The sequence below is a fragment of the Drosophila erecta genome, unplaced genomic scaffold (genome assembly GCF_003286155.1).
Source record: "Drosophila erecta strain 14021-0224.00,06,07 unplaced genomic scaffold, DereRS2 tig00000055-arrow-pilon, whole genome shotgun sequence".
NCBI classification, from domain to species: domain Eukaryota; kingdom Metazoa; phylum Arthropoda; class Insecta; order Diptera; family Drosophilidae; genus Drosophila; species Drosophila erecta.
Window position 1 is genome coordinate 12,600,920 of NW_020825200.1, and position 17,800 is coordinate 12,618,719.

The 17,800-nt window shown below is 41.3% G+C and overlaps 2 protein-coding genes across 2 annotated transcripts; both read right to left on the reverse strand.

Annotated features, from left to right (window-relative positions):
* Positions 1–1,051: 1,051 nt before the first annotated feature.
* On the reverse strand, positions 1,052–2,203 carry LOC6542187. The gene is made up of 4 exons (XM_026978928.1): positions 2,035–2,203; positions 1,889–1,979; positions 1,738–1,830; positions 1,052–1,661 (listed from the first exon to the last, which is right to left on the reverse strand). The coding sequence occupies exons 1-4, from the start codon at positions 2,182–2,184 to the stop codon at positions 1,450–1,452; spliced, it is 546 nt and encodes a 181-aa protein (XP_026834729.1). The 5' UTR covers positions 2,185–2,203; the 3' UTR covers positions 1,052–1,449.
* Positions 2,204–14,314: 12,111 nt separating this feature from the next.
* Positions 14,315–16,946, reverse strand: LOC6541191 (tetratricopeptide repeat protein 30 homolog). The gene is made up of 5 exons (XM_001969651.3): positions 16,809–16,946; positions 16,573–16,751; positions 15,510–16,511; positions 15,185–15,395; positions 14,315–14,893 (listed from the first exon to the last, which is right to left on the reverse strand). The coding sequence occupies exons 1-5, from the start codon at positions 16,866–16,868 to the stop codon at positions 14,378–14,380; spliced, it is 1,968 nt and encodes a 655-aa protein (XP_001969687.2). The 5' UTR covers positions 16,869–16,946; the 3' UTR covers positions 14,315–14,377.
* Positions 16,947–17,800: the final 854 nt, after the last annotated feature.

Genomic DNA, 17,800 nt, shown 5'->3' on the forward strand with positions numbered 1-17,800 from the left:
TATCGTAACAGATGTTGCTGCTGCTGTTGCTGCGGCTTTTTGTGCTGCAACTTAGCTGTTGCTGCGCAGATGCTGCTGCTGCGGCTTCTGGGGTTTGATTGGCATAAAGCTTGTTCTTATTTGCTGGTCTACCAGCATTATGAGCGTAGTTAATCGTTAGTCGTAGGAAGGATGTGCCCAAACCATCATGCACTCGAAAGTCGACTTATCTCGACAGCGCGGCTTGATATTATTTAAATTTTAATTCTGACTTTCACTTTGAAATGCACATTAATTATTCACAAGGACCAAGCAAATTAACCAAAAAGCCTTACGGCAATTCAATTCACAGCAAACAAACAAATGTCACTGTGGGTTAACTCAGTCGAGGAAGCCGTTTAAAGTCCAAACGAATTAGTCGCAAAATATGGGCATTCAGCCAGATGCAAATGCAAATGGAAATGGAAATTCGAGAATTGGATTGTCCGGGGGCTTTTGGCCAGCGGGATAGCTGTAGTAGGCGGAAGCGAGACTCGCATGTCCTGTGGATCCGAAATTCGCATGACAATGACAATTATCCCTGGGTAGTGACTATTATCCATGCCCCCATTGCCAAGCCTGTGGGGACACGCCCACACAATGAGGGATAATTGTGAGTTACGCATACGCCAAGTGGGCCCCAGTATGGGTTTGATTTTATTGCCCACAGCCAGGACCCCAAAGCCAATTTGAGACTGGCCCGAGCAATTTGGCTAGAGGAAGCCAAACGGCCGACCGGAAAAAAATGTGAAAATGAAAATGGGCAGAGACACACAAATTTCGGAGGCCCATAGAAATTTCCAAGTTTCCCTTTTTTTCGGAAGAGGAATCCCCTCGGTAAATTGAATTGAAGCGTCGCCAGAATGGGCAAGGCATCAATTCAATACCAGGAAACTGTCTGCTCTCCATATGTATATTATATATATTATATTTTTTGAAGAAATTTAATTTTTGCTAAAATATACAGATTGCGTTCTTTAAACAGTTGAACTTTATTTCAAATGTAATAATAATTTATTATTATATATATTATTATATATTATATTATAGTTCAAGAAAGGCACTTTCTAGATTCCATTTGTGTGTATACCAATGGAAATCAAATTGACTGCAAATGGCATAGAATGAACTGTACGAGTATGCCCAAATTTCTTTTAGTGTCGATATATGTATGTACACGTATGTATTTATATGAATATGTCTGTGAGTTTTGGGAGCAAGGACACTGAAATCAGCACAATTGGGTTCCTTGAAGGACCCGGGCCCAATCAGTCAAGTGAAACTGTCGTTGGTAATTGATTTTGGTTGGGCCAGCCCAGCTAATTAATTTATACGATTTCCTCTCCACGCCTGCAGCTCCTTCATTGATTATGTTGTAATAATTAGCGATAGTTATGCAATTAATTCATGCTGTCATCAACGGCCACATCGTCAATGATCCCAAACCCGGTTGATGGGGGCATTGAATCGTCCCGGTCTGCTTTTCAAGTGATATTTCAACATGTACCACTCAAAGCAAAACGCCTTGGCTTTGGGGAAGTCCAACTTACTAATTGGAAAGGAATGTGCCTCTAGAAAGAGTGTAGCATTGTTTAAATGTGTCACCAAAGGCGTCCGAGTGCGGGTCAAAACGCGCAACTTAACTGAAAATGATGCATTAGATACAAACCATAAAATGAATTCATATTATCTACAGTACTTTTGATCCCTATTACTTACGATCGTACAGCATGTTCTTATTGTTGTACTTGCAGGCATAGGTGATCACCACGTGCTTGTAGTCCGTGTACACGATGTTGGTATCGAAATACGCTAACAAAATTAGAAAATATAAATAAAAACTGCAGTTTTGCGGCATGTGACTACTTACGACTATCCTGAACATTGTACGAAGCACAACGGCGTTTGTAGACGGGTATATTCACAGGAGTAGTTGCATAGGCGAACCAAACACCCAATAACTAATGCAAATCAGAGGCTTAGATTTGCTGGCTGAGCAATAGCTGCCACTCTTACCTTTCTTCTATTCACGTTCTTTAGGGCCGTGACGTTGAGGCATTTCTTTACCCTAAAGGAAGTTGCCAAACCAGTTCTTTTCGCGCCATCCGACAAATGCACCAGCAAGAGCAGAACACTTGGGCCGCATATTAAGTGGGTCAACTGCATTAGCACAATGTTTTTAAATAGCTCTGAAGTGAATAGGGCTTTTTGAGTTATCAATTCGGTTTGGCTAATGAATGCGACGCGGTCTTTAAAGCGTCTGCTTGGTTTTCCATTGCAATCAGATCTCACGTGTGGCATTTGACTAATGTTTTGCCGCACTTATTTGACTTCTGTTGAGTGCTTCCATCGGCGTGGAAGTTGCACAATGAATGACGCCTCTTTTCGCATATGCCAGCACGGAAATGTGCAGCGGAATCGGAAACGGGGCACGGACACTCGCAATTACACTTCGGCCTTGTCTGTATTAACTTGGTCCGTGCAATTTCTGCTCCCGCAACTTGCATTTGCATTTGCATTTGCAGCGGCAGCTGCTGATGCGCTTATGTCATCGCCATTCGGTTCAGCGATTCGTCAGGCCTCCAAGGTGCCTCGAGTTTGTCCCTCGTTGTGAGTTGTCTCCATTTCAGTCGCCAGAATGCTGCCGTCGCTGTCCTCCTCCGTTCCTTGGCTGGTGGCGCTGCTCCTCCTGATGCAACTGGTTGAGGTGTGGTCCAACTGCTGCAGCTGTCCGGCCAAAAGCTGCAGCATTCCCCAGTGGCCGTGCTGCAACAAGCACACCAAGTGGTATAACTTCATGTTTGGCTAAGAAATGGGCTAATAAAGTGCTTGTGGAGGTGTTTATGAAGTCAAGTGTAATAGCCTGTTGGGTTGATATCAAAACTCGCTGAAATATCGCTAAAATTACCACGTAGATACAAAGATACTTTTCAAAGCTGGTTACGTCTTAGAATTTTCCATGCCGCAGAGCATTTTGCTTCACTTCTAAGGCTAAGCATATTCGATTTATTTTCAATTAAATCAGTGAATTTCGCCGAATTTCGCGCTTATGGAAGAGCTCTTATTTTTGGTCAGTTTTGCGCAACAATTATGTGAACCCACGAACTTTTAGCCCTGGTTTTTCCAGCCCCGCCCACATTTTCCCAACTTGACTGCTCGACAACGTCAAATGATTTATTCAATTTGTGCTATGAAGCGTAAACTTTTTGTTTGCTCGCTGGCTGCGGAAGTTCACTGTGTGAATCAATCGCGGGAGCTGTCCCCCACTTTTCCCCCACAAAAGCTGATATTTAAATAGTTTTTCCACATGACGATATGGGGGCTATGAATATATGTATAGCCTGGTCCAGGAGGTCAAACGGGATTTGAATATTTAACTTGATTTTGTGCATTGCAGTGGTTAATGCAGTTTGAAAGGATGGTTATTTTTCCCTTTTTCATAATTACAAGTATCGTGTTGTTCTGCCAGATAAAGTGTTCAATATTATTGGAGTTGGCAGCTTAATTTGTTTATGACTGCTTTTTGGCTTACCACTCCTCTGGTATCTCTTGTTTTACGACAGTTGGGCGAAAAAGTTTCTTTTTAGGGCGATAATTAAGTTAATTACCTCTGCGGAACTTGGACGGGTGTTTATGGAATGCCGGCCTGCAGACTCATAATTAATAAGCATTTAGTTGGGCACACCTCGCGCAGCTCCCCAAATGATGTTGTCAAAAAGCGTGAGCTGCTAAAAAGTATATTTCATATTTGATTTTTATGATGCATTTCGCACGCCCCCCAATTGAAGGGCGAACGTGCCTGCCACTCGATGATTTCACCAGTCTTCCAGTGGAGCGCTCCGCCAGGAGAACTGCGGCTGCTCGAGAAGAGAAAACTCCGGCGAAGGGCGAAAAGTGAAACCATAATTGGTGGGCAGTATGAAATCACTTGGCTTATGGATGAGGGCTCTTATTGGGATCGAGCGCTAATTTGATGACGAGCTAAGTTCCGCAGATGATGCGGATTAAAAATTGCCAAAATTACATTACTAGCCAATTTGCTACTATGTGCGTTTTAACAAAGTCTAAATACATAAGAAATTTAGAAACTACATTTACATTTCAACTGAAAAACGTAGTCACATAATTGGGTTGCGTAGTAATAATATATTATTAATAACAAATAAAATGTGTAAAATGTTGCTATATTTCATATATATTTAGCTTTATCATTATACAAGCATATTAAATTATATTTGAACACATTTTATGCGAGGCGTCTTTATGGCATTTTCCATATTGCCTAAGCTAATTTGAAAAACTGTTACATTCGCTGGCTGCCAAAGTGTACCAAAGTGTACTGCTCGTATAAATTTCATTTATGCCAGTTAAATTAATTACTGTCAACACATGCGAGGCGGCAGCTCCACCACCACCAGTGCCATGAAAATGGCCAAGAAGAGGAGCCGCTGCGGAGCAAAAACAATTGCCAATCAGCCGCAGAAACTAAAGCAGGCCAGGCGTCCGACCAAAAGTCCAAAAAACAACGCACGAAACTTGCTGCGAGAGTTGAGCGTGTTGCGAACATAAACACAAAGTCATAAAGTTTTTACACAAAAACATTTAATTTTATTGCATTTTTGGGCAGCAGCCAGAGCCCAGACCCCAGACCCCAGACCCCCAATCCGAAACCGAAACCGAAACCAGACGACGTCGTGAACAATGCACCACCAAAGGCAGTGGGTGGTGGGTGGGTGGGTGTGCTCCGATGGGTGGGCATGGTCTGCTGGCCAGGCCAACTTAATTTGCCGCAAATCGAGCAAAACTGCAGCACACAGAAGCGGGCCGAAAATCGCACACCATTTTCGCCAGGACAGGCATGTTATTTTAAAAACTTTAGAGAAATTCCAGTCGTGCTAAAGAAAAATAAACGAAATAACACGTATAGAAAAAGGCTTTGATTATGCAGCTATAGCTTAGTAAAAAAGATTTAGCTAGCGGATAATATCAGCTTTATATGCAAATTTGCCAATTCAATGAACGGTGAAAATGGAGCTTAAAAGCATTCGCTCTTAATTAAATCCATTTGTATAATATGTTTTAGAGCATTACAACCATTTCATTTGGAAAATGACAATTTTATCTGGTGCTTTAATAAGTATCTAATATACATAAATTATTACTACTTAGTATGAGGAAGGAATTAATAAAATGATTGCCTACTTTTAGACACCTTTGTATGTATATACTCTTGCTTTCTTTCGCCTGTCTCCAATTTCAGTTACCGGAATTTCCCTGAGCAACAGCTAATTATCAAATTTTGAGAGACTGCACAAAGTAATTTCTGCTTAGCAGGGGAGAATCAGAAATTGCATTCGCAGTTGGCTGGATGGATGCGGCCAACATCTTCTTCGCCCTCGAATGGTTCCCACCAGACTCGTGTGGCAGCCGCGGTTGACGTCAGCAGCATTCGTGGAACACAAACACAATGCCTACATGCATCTGCAGTTGTTTAGACAACTTCTTGTCTTGCAACTCGCAACTCGCAACTGAAACGAGAAACCGAAAATCAGCGTTGCGAGCAGGCGTCGCAGTGAAAAATAGCACAAGCAGACTTCTTCTGTATTCTGTCTGGAGGTTTATGGAATTTTTTTCGCCCATTTACACGAACGTCCTCGTCCAAAAAGCATCTCATTTTTGGCATGTGCCTAAAGTGCAGCATTAAAATAAGAATTATGCGGCAGACGGCGAGCTGCATATCGCCAAATGCGAAATGCAGCGAGAAAAGAGAGAAATAAAAACGTCCATCGTGCGTATACGTAATGTGCATTAACATCAACAAGTGCGGAGGAAAATTCGCGCAGATTTGTGGGTCTTGTGGGCGAAAAAGTAGGGTGTTTGGCAAATGGGAACAGTGCCAGCAGCGAATTTCTGTTCGATGCCATTTCGAAATGATTTTCAATCTAGGTCTTCGAGAGCCGCAAAATGTTTGAAACGTCGATGATTATGCCAATGATAATCGCGACGCTGATTACTGACCAAAGTGGCGCAGATTGCGGCTTCTATGTTTGGTTAAAACTCACGTATGGAACTCATGAAACTTTCCCTGGCTGTTTTTGCTTTGAATTGAATATATGTGTAATATAACAAGATTATTAAAACAGCAAGCAAGGTCTTAAGTAAAGTTAAGTAAGTTCATTGAATGTGCTTGTCACAGTTGGGATGGTAAACCTTCTTATTTTCCCCCTGCCACCATGTTTTTGCTCACTGAGAGAGGTCCTTCCATATACCCACCATATGTTCCTTATTATTATCGCAGCAGATCAGCCCCTCCTCGTGGCAACTGTCAGTGTCAGTGTTGGATGAACAACAATGAAGACATTTACATATGGCAAGGGGTGTCCTTTTTCTTTCAAGACCGTAGCCGCCCACTCCCTTTCGCCCCCAATGCGGCAATTCAAGGGCAACCTAAACATACCAATTTACGTTCGTCGGGAGTATAGAGATTTGGACTGCGATAAAAGCATCCAGGACATGGCCCGCGACCTCTGACCCCTCTCTCGCACCCCGGGCCACGCCCCCTGGTCAGGGCTCAGGGCTCAGGGCTCAAGACTCCTGGCCCGTGCCCCATGGCATATGTCTGGGATGCTCATTAAGGGCGCACAGCGTGGCGTGGCTAATGTGACAACATCGTGGGGCAACTCCTGAATGGGTGGGGGTAGACGGCCCCACGGGGATTCTCATTTGACTTTGCAGTCAGTGGCCACCACTTATTTTTGTTATTTTTACCCCGTATTCATCACGGAAAAGGATGTCTATTCTTACTCAGAGATTGCATGCAAAAATATATTTTCACTGCGAAAAAACTAACGACTAAAACATCAAATCGGTTAAAATGCTTTTTCTAAGTTAAAGCATTTTAAATTTTTTCAATAATCTTGACTTAGTAACAGGTATCTTTCAGTCGCAAAACATCAGCAAATCCATTTGCTGTCTTTTTTCCACTGCTGTTATTTATTTTCAAAAGAAGTTGCTTGGGGATAAAAAACTGGTGGTTACAATGGAAAAGGAGTCAGGAGGCCCGTTTCGTCCTTTCAACTTTTATTCCTTTTCCGTCGCTTTTATTGTTTTGTTTCCACTGCGATAGTCCGTGTTGTTGCTGCTGCTGTTTTGGGTAATTCAATTTACTGCCACAATTTTCATTTGTGCAAATTTCAAATGACTCGGGCATCCAGTATATACTTATGTATGTATGTATGTATATATGGCATGTAAATGGCAGCGTCCAGTTCTTGGGCCTTCGCCTGGGAAGCATTTCATGCACAATTTGTTGGGTCTTTTATTTTTATTTCGTCGCATTGTGAAGAATTTGCCTTGAGGCTGACTGCCTCAGTTAGTTGAGTTTCCCCTTGGAAACTCAAGTTGTTTGCGACTTTTGGGTCGAGCCAATTTTGTTTAGGTTTTTCGATTCAATTCTTATCAATTTCTTATACATTAAAGAACGTATTTGGTTTTTTCCGATGCGTAAGCTTACCTTACTTCCTTAGCTTAATCTGCGTTTCTAGAGCTAATCAGCAAATGTTAAATACAAGCTAAGAGAAGTTGAGGATGTGAAATGATTATGATGTCAAGTTCAAGAGTAAACTCATCAAATGATGCTCTCTTTTTTGGAAACCTCTCTTTCGCTGCAATTGTTGTTTGCTCTTTTAAGCTGGCAGATAATGTTAAGCTTATGGAATGTTAGGCAATAAGAAGATTAAATGGTGTCTGTGTTGTTGTGATTGTATTCTTTTTATTTATATTTTACCAAAGTCTAGATCTCGGCGATTTCATGTGCAGCTAGCGTGCTGATTAAATTGGCTGATATGCTCTTGGGCTATTTATATAAATGATAGTGGGATGATAAGGGCTATTTTTAAATTTTAGTATGGGCATCAGATTGCTCGCACTCAATACATGAAAATAATACTAAATAAAAATCATCTTTTTTGCCAGCCATAAAGCACAAATTATTAACTTGATATTGAGCCCGAATTCAATGAATTCTTTTTAATCTCTTTATCTCAAACACAATACCTTCTCTGGCAGTTCTCTTAAGGGATAACTACCCTAGTGCTCTTACTCTTACGTCCTTAACAGGCCATGTTAAAACGGGACCAATGTACTGTTAAGGTTATTGGCCGCTGCTAAGCAGTTTGCCCCAACTCCATGTCCTCATTGTTCTGGAAGCACAGCAGTTCGGGCAAATGGCGCAGAAAATTTTAATACTCCCCAGGGAAACTTTCAGGGCTTTAGCTGTCCGAACAATTTCTTCACGAAACGTGTTGAAGCAAACACATCGCTGCTGTAGGCAACAATCCTTGAATGACATTGTTGCATCAATCATGAGTGGAAAATACATGTCAATATTGACCCTTCTTAGCCTCTGGTAGGGCTATTGATTAATGACAACCCGAATGACAAAATGTTTGTCTGAAAAGTTTCAAAATTAACTAAAATAAATGGTTTCCAGATTGCATTTCATGGCCAGGACAGTGGCGTTGAATCATTAATAGTGTTTGCAGTTTAATTCCTAGACGACACTTTTTATTGCCTTTGTGTAAATGCGAATAAATGGCCAACTCAGCTCTTTTGGCATCCATTCAAGATGGCCAGCAATTATTTGATATTTGATTTCGCCTCTCGTCTCGCCCCTTTTGATTCCCTTTCGCTTTTGTCTACGCTGCGTATACGTAATGGATGTAACAACATTTTAGTAGAAACCCCAAACACGCCTTGACAATTTCCTCTTTCGATTCAGCCGAATTTCCAACAATTTTTCATCGCCATATGTATCTGTGTGTGAGTAAGTACTCTTTCTGTTTCAAAAGCGTTATTTGTTGCTCTGACCGTAGTGAAAAGTGATTTACTATTTCTATTCGCCTCTGTCTGAGTTTCTGTTGCTATTCTGTCGATAAAAGCAATCAAAGCTTGATTTATTGTGCTCAGTAGTTCTTGACAGCCGCGGGTAAGAATTTGGTGTGAATTGGTTGACAGCAGAGACAGGATGGCCTGAAAGGTTTCACAAAAGAATGAAGGAATCGTGTGAAGCGAGGGTTCAGGATCTTATTAATTTGCCATGAATGCTGTACTTACACTATGGACCAAAAGGCACTTGTTGTGTTTTATTTAACACGTTATCAAACAGCATTTGCATGAAATAATAGAGCTTAAATATTTTGTGGCTAGAATATATTTCTCTCAACAGTTCGGCAGAAACCGGAAAAGCAAAATATTTGATTTCCTCTGGAAAATGCCGACATTCCTCCCTTTTCCAGTTTTTTCCCCATTTCATTTTGTTTGGATTTTCAACTGCCGCCTGAGTTATTTCCTCGCTTACAGTTAACCGGTCACAAACGCACACACTCACACATTGACATGCAACAATTGCCCCGCCAAATGCCGACGGTCAACAAAAACAACAAGAATCACAACAGGAGCAGCCATAAAGCCTTATTGATTTTTGACTTGAATGCGGTTTATAAAATGGATTTATACCCTTTCAGGGGGTACTTAAAACTACAGCTAGTCAAAATATATCAAAATACACAAATATTTCTATTTTAAGAGCGGGACCTAAGTAAACTATTTAAAATGCACTTCCTATACGGAGTATCTTGTATCTAAAAATTGCGAGTTGTAGAATAAAACTTCTATTTGAAATGAGTCTACCTTTTCTCAGATTTTGTAAACCATCCACTCGTTTGAAGTATAGGTATACTGTACTTAAGGGTATGCTTACATCGGCTAGGAACGGTTAGCTTTTCCTTTTTTACCCAACACAATGGCAGTGACAGGATCAGACAGCCGAGTTGGGGACTGCATTGAAGCTGTTTGCGAGGACATTTAGAAAAATGCATATTTATGTGCTTGTGGGTCTCCGGGTTTGCTGCTTTAAATGGCCCGGAAAATCTGTTTGAGTGGCAGGCACAATTTAGTTAAAGTTGCCAAAACTTAACTTTAGCTTGGTGCTCGGCAGGCGAACTGCTTGGGAGGTATTCATATTAACAATTGACACATCGCTTGATGGGTTAAGTGGAAAATCGGGGGCAACAGAGTGTTAAGGCTGTTGAAATGCACAATTTGCTGAAATGGAATTGGGCAGAAATAAAAGGAGCATAAGGACGAACGGATCAGGAGGCAGGAGGCTCCAACAAAAGGCGGCTAACAAGCAGACATGATAAAGTAAAACAAAATGAGAAACTCTCGACGGCGTCGCAGAAAACGTGAGCTTAAGAAGTTTACCTAAGTTTCGTGTACTCTTTGGGAATTGAATTATATTTAAGGAATGGTATTTCTTGAAATGTCAAAGAAATGCACGAAGCAAATAATAGCAGTTTTTTATATAAACTCTTGTATAAAGTTTTTTAAATTAATTTGTATTATTATTATAAATATATTATATATTATATTATAAATATATCTTTCTACTTGGTTCCGATATCTAAACCACTATGCAAAATAAACGCAAATTCTGTTAATAAATTTGCTATCTTTTAAGACACGTAATTTCAATTGGCTTGACCCGTCTTCATAATGATTTTATAACCTATTCTGAGGATTACCTCTAAAGTCGAAATGTATCTGCCGTTTAGAGCTAAATGCTCCACTTTCCGTCAGGGTATAACGAAATTCCTGGCTAAAGGTGTTGCTATACCCGCTTAGAGACCGATTCAGGCCCCATTCTATATCCTCAGTTTTTGTGAGGGCGAGTCGCTCAGTCTGTTTGTGTTGATGACAAGTGTTTCCATGTTCTATATGTTCCTCCTCTTTTTTCGTATGCGTCGCGTAATGACAGGGAGGATGTCGATGGGTATAATGACAACATCAATGCTGATGGTGATGGGGATGGGAATGGGGCTCGAAATGGGGATGATGACGGAGTGGGGCTGCGGAGGCGGCATGGGCATGCCACAGCACCCAGAAGCAGCTTAAAGTGCTTGTTAGCGATTTTTTGTCGCCATTCTTATACCTCATTTGGAACAGAGTGTATGGAGTTCAAAAAGTATGAGAAAAAAGTACCTAAGTGAACTGGTAAAGTAACAAAACAAGCCTTTTTCTAAGAAATTTTAAAAATAGATTCGGCTTATTTGCAAATATAAATGCCTTAAATAATTTAGTATGAAATCGTAATTGGACTTCAGTCTGTATGTTTGGCTAAGTAAAGCAATTGTCTAAGCTTATTATTTCTATAATTAAATATTTAAACTGTTACTAAAACTAGGAGGTAATACTTAGAGGTATTCCACTTCAAAATCCGATGAATGGGGCTGAGTTATGGACCTTAGAACTTCAGTCTTTGGACATTTCTGAATTTTTACATAATTATAACATCAAAAAAATGACAAAAATATAAAAAAAAAATTATTTTTTAAATTTGAATGCAGATTGTTAGAGAATTGCTCCAGAAACATTTAGAGGTATGCCACTTCAAAATCCGATTAAGAGAGGCTGAGTTATGGACCTTAGAACTTCAGTCTTTGGACATTTCTGAATTTCTACATCATTATAACATCAGAAAAATATCAAAAAAATGAAAAAAAAATAATTTTTTAAATTTGAATGCAGATTGTTAGAGAATTGTTCCAGAAACATTTAGAGGTATGCCACTTCAAAATCCGATTAAGAGAGGCTGAGTTATGGACCTTAGAACTTCAGTCTTTCGACATTTCTGAATTTCTGCAACATTATAACATCAGAAAAATATCAAAAAAATTAAAAAAAAATAATTTTTTAAATTTGAATGCAGATTGTTAGATAATTGCTCCAGAAACATTTAGAGGTATGCCACTTCAAAATCCGATTAAGAGAGGCTGAGTTATGGACCTTAGAACTTCAGTCTTTGGACATTTCTGAATTTCTACATCATTATAACATCAGAAAAATATCAAAAAAATGAAAAAAAAAAAATTTTTTAAATTTGAATGCAGATTGTTAGAGAATTGCTCCAGAAACATTTAGAGGTATGCCACTTCAAAATCCGATTAAGAGAGGCTGAGTTATGGACCTTAGAACTTCAGTCTTTGGACATTTCTGAATTTCTACATCATTATAACATCAGAAAAATATCAAAAAAATGAAAAAAAAATAATTTTTTAAATTTGAATGCAGATTGTTAGAGAATTGTTCCAGAAACATTTAGAGGTATGCCACTTCAAAATCCGATTAAGAGAGGCTGAGTTATGGACCTTAGAACTTCAGTCTTTCGACATTTCTGAATTTCTGCAACATTATAACATCAGAAAAATGACAAAAATATTAAAAAAAAATAATTTTTTAAATTTGAATGCAGATTGTTAGATAATTGCTCCAGAAACATTTAGAGGTATGCCACTTCAAAATCCGATTAAGAGAGGCTGAGTTATGGACCTTAGAACTTCAGTCTTTCGACATTTCTGAATTTCTGCAACATTATAACATCAGAAAAATGACAAAAATATTAAAAAAAAATAATTTTTTAAATTTGAATGCAGATTGTTAGAGAATTGCTCCAGAAACATTTAGAGGTATGCCACTTCAAAATCCGATTAGGAGAGGCTGAGTTATGGACCTTAGAACTTCAGTCTTTGGACATTTCTGAATTTGTACATAATTATAACATCAGAAAAATGACAAAAATTTAAAAAAAAAATTATTTTTTAAATTTGAATGCAGATTGTTAGAGAATTGCTCCAGAAACATTTAGAGGTATGCCACTTCAAAATCCGATTAGAAGAGGCTGAGTTATGGACCTTAGAACTTCAGTCTTTGGACATTTCTGAATTTTTACATAATTATAACATCAGAAAAATGACAAAAATATTAAAAAAAATATTTTTTTAAATTTGAATGCAGATTGTTAGAGAATTGCTCCAGAAACATTTAGAGGTATGCCACTTCAAAATCCGATTAGGAGAGGCTGAGTTATGGACCTTAGAACTTCAGTCTTTGGACATTTCTGAATTTGTACATAATTATAACATCAGAAAAATGACAAAAATTTAAAAAAAAAATTATTTTTTAAATTTGAATGCAGATTGTTAGAGAATTGCTCCAGAAACATTTAGAGGTATGCCACTTCAAAATCCGATTAAGGGAGGTTGAGTTATGGACTTTAGAACTTCAGTCTTTCGACATTTCTGAATTTGTACATATTATAACATCAGAAAAAACACAAAAATATTAAAAAAAAATAATTTTTTAAATTTGAATGCAGATTGTTAGAGAATTGCTCCAGAAACATTTAGAGGTATGCCACTTCAAAATCCGATTAAGAGAGGCTGAGTTATGGACCTTAGAATTTCAGTGTTTGGACATTTCTGAATTTTTACATAATTATAATATCAGAAAAATCACAAAAATATTAAAAAAAAAATAATTTTTTAAATTTGAATGCAGATTTTTAGAGAATTGCTCCAGAAACATTTAGAGGTATGCCACTTCAAAATCCGATTAAGAGAGGCTGAGTTATGGACCTTAGAACTTCAGTCTTTGGACATTTCTGAATTTTTACATCAGAAAAATATAAAAAAAATTTAAAAAAAAATAATTTTTCAAATTTGAATGCAGATTGTTAGAGAATTGCTCCAGAAACTTTTAGAGGTATGCCACTTCAAAATCCGATTAGGAGAGGCTGAGTTATGGACCTTAGAACTTCAGTCTTGGGACATACCAAGTATTTCTTAGTCGACTTTTTTGTGCCACTGATGAGGGTGATGATGATGATGATGTCGATGAGGCTGTCAATGCGGAATTGAGCTGCGACATAAACACGTTGTCAAATCGAACGCGTGAGTACTCACGTGCTCGCCGAGCAGAACGCTTATGGGGTTGGGAAAAAGTAGATAAATGGGAGGGCAATTCACCCCGGTTAGCACGTGCTGTTCGGTTCTTTGTCAATAGATTGGCATACAATCCACTTCCTGGTTGCGCTTACCTGCCTGATGAAAGTCTGCCATTAATGTGATTTATGACAGATTTCTGTTTATCCACTTTTTTTGTGTCATTTATATTTATTACCCGCCTTATTTTGCCTATTCACATTGGCCCCAGTCCTTAGTGGAATTACCAGCTTTCACAGAGCCAAGGCAGGTTATTTCTTATTTTTCTGCCGGTACTGCTGAAATGTATTTTTTCTCAACACACTTTAATAGAAATGCTCAAAATTGTAGCTTAAAAGTTTATAAAAGCTATGAAAAGCGTATACGAAAATTAACTATTATTAAATATAGTGTTAGAGTACTCCAAATTGTATCAAAAAATAGTGGCTTGTAAAGGAATTATACTTTTTGTTATTTATTTCTTATATGACTGTAATATGTTTTGTTCCATGAATAGATTTATTAAGAAGTTAAAGCTGGGTCTAAAAGTTATCGTATTCGCTCAGCTTAATCAGCAGGAGCCGCAACTTCCTGGCCTCCAGTCCAATGGTAAGTGGCTCCTCCGGCACCTGCTCGGTGGCCGAAAAAATGTTGGCCGGCGTAAAGAGGCCGTAGGCCTCGCAGAAGCGCAGGAAGCTTAGTACCTCCTGCACGGTGGCATAGGGCAGGATGATGTTCTGCTTGGCCATGCCGGTGAGAAGACCCAGGATACAGCGCTTCACATGCAGCCAGGTGTCGGCGTAGAGCCGGTTCCCAGACCCACCCTCCAGGGCATGGGCGATGCGGGAGAGGCCGAACTCATAGTTGGATTTGGCGCAGTAGAGTGTGCCCACCACCAGATTGACAATGCACAGGTGGTGGTACTGCTTGCCCAGATTGCCCTTCATCTCCTCGGCCTTTTCCACTTTACGCATCAGCTCCTCGGCCTCCTCGTTCTGGAATGTCATGATGTAGGAGACGCACAGGTTGGCCAGCACCGCTGCGGGAACGGACATGATCTGGTTGACACGGGGGTGGCAGATTAAAATTGGGTGACACCTGATGTGGCATAGTCGGGTGTACCGACTGTTAGATACCCGGTACTCTTAACTGACTCTAAAGCATAGCTTAATGTTACCCGCTACTTGAATTGTCCGTATAATTATACGGACAACGCATAGATACATATGTATATTACAGATATTTCCCTTACTAGGACATAGTCATGGTTCAAACACCTCTTGGTGTTATCCACCGGGCATTTGGGTACCGGGCATTCTGTGTGAATAGCTTAAATGTTTTAATCTCACATCATCTGAGTGCTGGCGCACGATGGGTTCATAAAAGGCAGCCGCCTCATTGTACTTGTCGCCCTGCATGAAGAGCACATGTCCTGCATTCAGTCGCCAAATGGAGTTCTCCGAACAGAACTCGGCACTCGCATGGAATTCCCGTTCAGCTCCGACGAAGTCGTCATCCCGCCAGGAGATCCAGGCCCGAGCCATCACCACAGGCAAGTAACTATGTTTGAAAAAGCGTTATACTGTTGCATTGAATATATACAAATTCCGACGCGAGCCGGCCTTAATGAAATGTAAATAAATTCTACTAAGTACGCCGTTAAGGTTAACTCACAGTTCCAGTGCCTGTTCGTAGTCCTTGAGCGCATCCCTGAGTGCCTGTTGCTCATTGGTGGCCCTGACCTCCTGAACTTTTGCGGCCAAGCTGCGCAGCTTACCCGCCAGACTGGAGGCCAGAGTGGCCAGTTTCTTCTCGGCCAACTCGGCACTGGTTTGTGCGGTTATTAGCGAGTCCAGTAACTCATAGAGATATTGCGAAAGATACTTGTAGGTGAGGTCCGTATGCTCCGCCAGGATGTCCGCAGCAGTTTCGTAAAGTTCGTGCTTGCAGCAGATGAGCAGGATGTTGGCGAAGGTCTCCTTCGGGCAGGAGGGTGCACCCAGCTCCAGGAGGAACGCCAGCTTCCTCAGGCCCGCCACAGGACCTTGGACATCGGTTAGGGCCATATTGTGCAATGTGACCGGATCTAGTTCGCTTTCGGCCCGAGGAGGTAGGTCCAGGAGCGCGTCCCTGGCCGCTTCCTCGTTGCCGTCCTGAAATTCTATGGCTGCCTTCAGATTGAGTGCCTGAGTTATGCCCGAAATGGCCATGGTAATGGGATTGCCCACGCTCCTGGCACCGCCATCTGCAATATCCACCTGGGCGCCTATTCCCAGCTCCGGATGATTGCGCATTCCCCTCTCCACAATCTCGGACGTGTAGTCCAGTGCCTGGGCCCTCTGCTTCTTTTGAAAATGTGCCAGCGCCACATTGTAGGCCACTAATGGGTTGAATCCACCCACCTGCAGGGCTGCCTGATACCGCTGCACCGCCGCCTCGTGCTGATCCGCCTGGAACAGCAGACAGCCCTCATCGTTGAGGGTATCCGCATTGCCCCCCGCCCGCTGATTCAGCAGGCTCTGTGCGCCCGCGAAGTCCTCGCTGGAGTAGAGGATCGCACTCTGCAGCTGCAGGCATTGCTCCCGGAGCTCGTCCTCCTGGTCGCCCATTTGCTTGAGCACCCGCAGCGCTTCAGCAAAGATGCCAGCCTGGTAGAGTGACTGGGCGTAGTAGAATCTGCAGGGATTAACACAGAATAACACATTTGCATTGCTTTAGATTCTTCTGCATGTGTCACCTGTACTTGGCTTCCTTGGGCGCCAGTTGGCAGAGCTGCTCGTAGCAGGTGGCCGCCTCCTCGTACTTCTGGGCGTGGTAGTAGCAATGTCCCAGGGTGGACAGACCCGCCCTGGTGTTGGCCGCCTCCCCGAAACTGGTTATGCACTCGATCACATCCTCGTAGCGCTTGTCCTTGATCTGAAGCACTGCGTCCTTCAGTGTTTGTATTTTAATTTAAAATATGCCACAGCTTACCAGATTATATATGGTCCTGGTCACATGCCCCTCGCGCAGGATAATTCCCTGATGCAACATTTTCGCCGTGCGGTCCGCTGGTAAATGAAAAATACACTTGAAAGCCCTTTGTTATGGTCGCTCGGCGGCATTTCCATGGCGACCCTTATTTGTTTTCCGCCAAGTATCGTGGCAACGTTTTTCTTTCCCTAACCGGCAACAGTTGGTTGTTCAGCATTGAAATAGGGGTGGTTGCAACAGACAGCTTACAGCTAAGTGAAGTCTCATATTTAAATTTTGTGTATAATAATTAATTTTGTTATGGGTTTATCTTGTATATATGCATGATATGTTTAGGCAGCCAAGTCCAATAATATCCATTCCCCAGCCAAAACGCTGCGATAAAAACCAATTAAGATAGAGTCAAACGAGCGCAAGGGGCGCGGCAAATCCATTTGAAATGTAAATGGGAAAATGTTCTAATTGAAAACTTTAGCATCTTGATGGCAAGCTCCTTCGCCAGCGTTGGCCCTCCTCTTGACTTGCTGATGGAAGACTTAAAGTGTTAACTGGAAGCTGCCAACCGGAGGCATTAATCCGTGCTGAAACCTTTCAGGCGGCGAGTTCAAGGAGCACTTTTAATTAGGTTTCCCAAGCAGCAACAGTATCCTTCGCCTGTGGAAATCCCACACTCACTGCTGCAGCAACAAAGCGAACGTGCGGAAATGCTAATTAGGTTCTGTGTCTGTCTGATAGCCAACGGGGAGTCAACGGGGAGCATTGGAAAAGCATGGAAAAGGCCAGTAGTTACGCGGTGACCAGGCTGTAGAAGTAGAACCGGGTCAAGGTTGCTGGCCGTCATCCGTCATCCGTCTGGCCAAATGCGGCGGCCACCAAATGTTGCACAACGGGTTTTGGCCCGCTCTCGTGCTCCAGCTCTTGGCGAAAATGGTTCAAAACCGCGACCCTGAGACTCTGGGCCAGCTGCGTCCCGTTTCACGGTGAACTGGAAA

What these genes read in the sequence shown, in the direction of transcription:
- LOC6542187 (XM_026978928.1), bottom strand. Translation starts at nt 2,184, where the DNA reads ATGCAGTTGACCCACTTAATATGCGGCCCAAGTGTTCTGCTCTTGCTG. An exon ending in GTACAATGTTCAGGATAGTC is followed by an intron (nt 1,831 to 1,888) that starts GTAAGTAGTCAC and finishes TAATTTTGTTAG; the next exon opens with CGTATTTCGATACCAACATC. An exon ending in TAAGAACATGCTGTACGATC is followed by an intron (nt 1,662 to 1,737) that starts GTAAGTAATAGG and finishes CATCATTTTCAG; the next exon opens with TTAAGTTGCGCGTTTTGACC.
- LOC6541191 (XM_001969651.3), bottom strand. Translation starts at nt 16,868, where the DNA reads ATGTTGCATCAGGGAATTATCCTGCGCGAGGGGCATGTGACCAGGACC. An exon ending in TACGAACAGGCACTGGAACT is followed by an intron (nt 15,396 to 15,509) that starts GTGAGTTAACCT and finishes TTTCAAACATAG; the next exon opens with TTACTTGCCTGTGGTGATGG. An exon ending in TGCGCCAGCACTCAGATGAT is followed by an intron (nt 14,894 to 15,184) that starts GTGAGATTAAAA and finishes CGTGTCAACCAG; the next exon opens with ATCATGTCCGTTCCCGCAGC.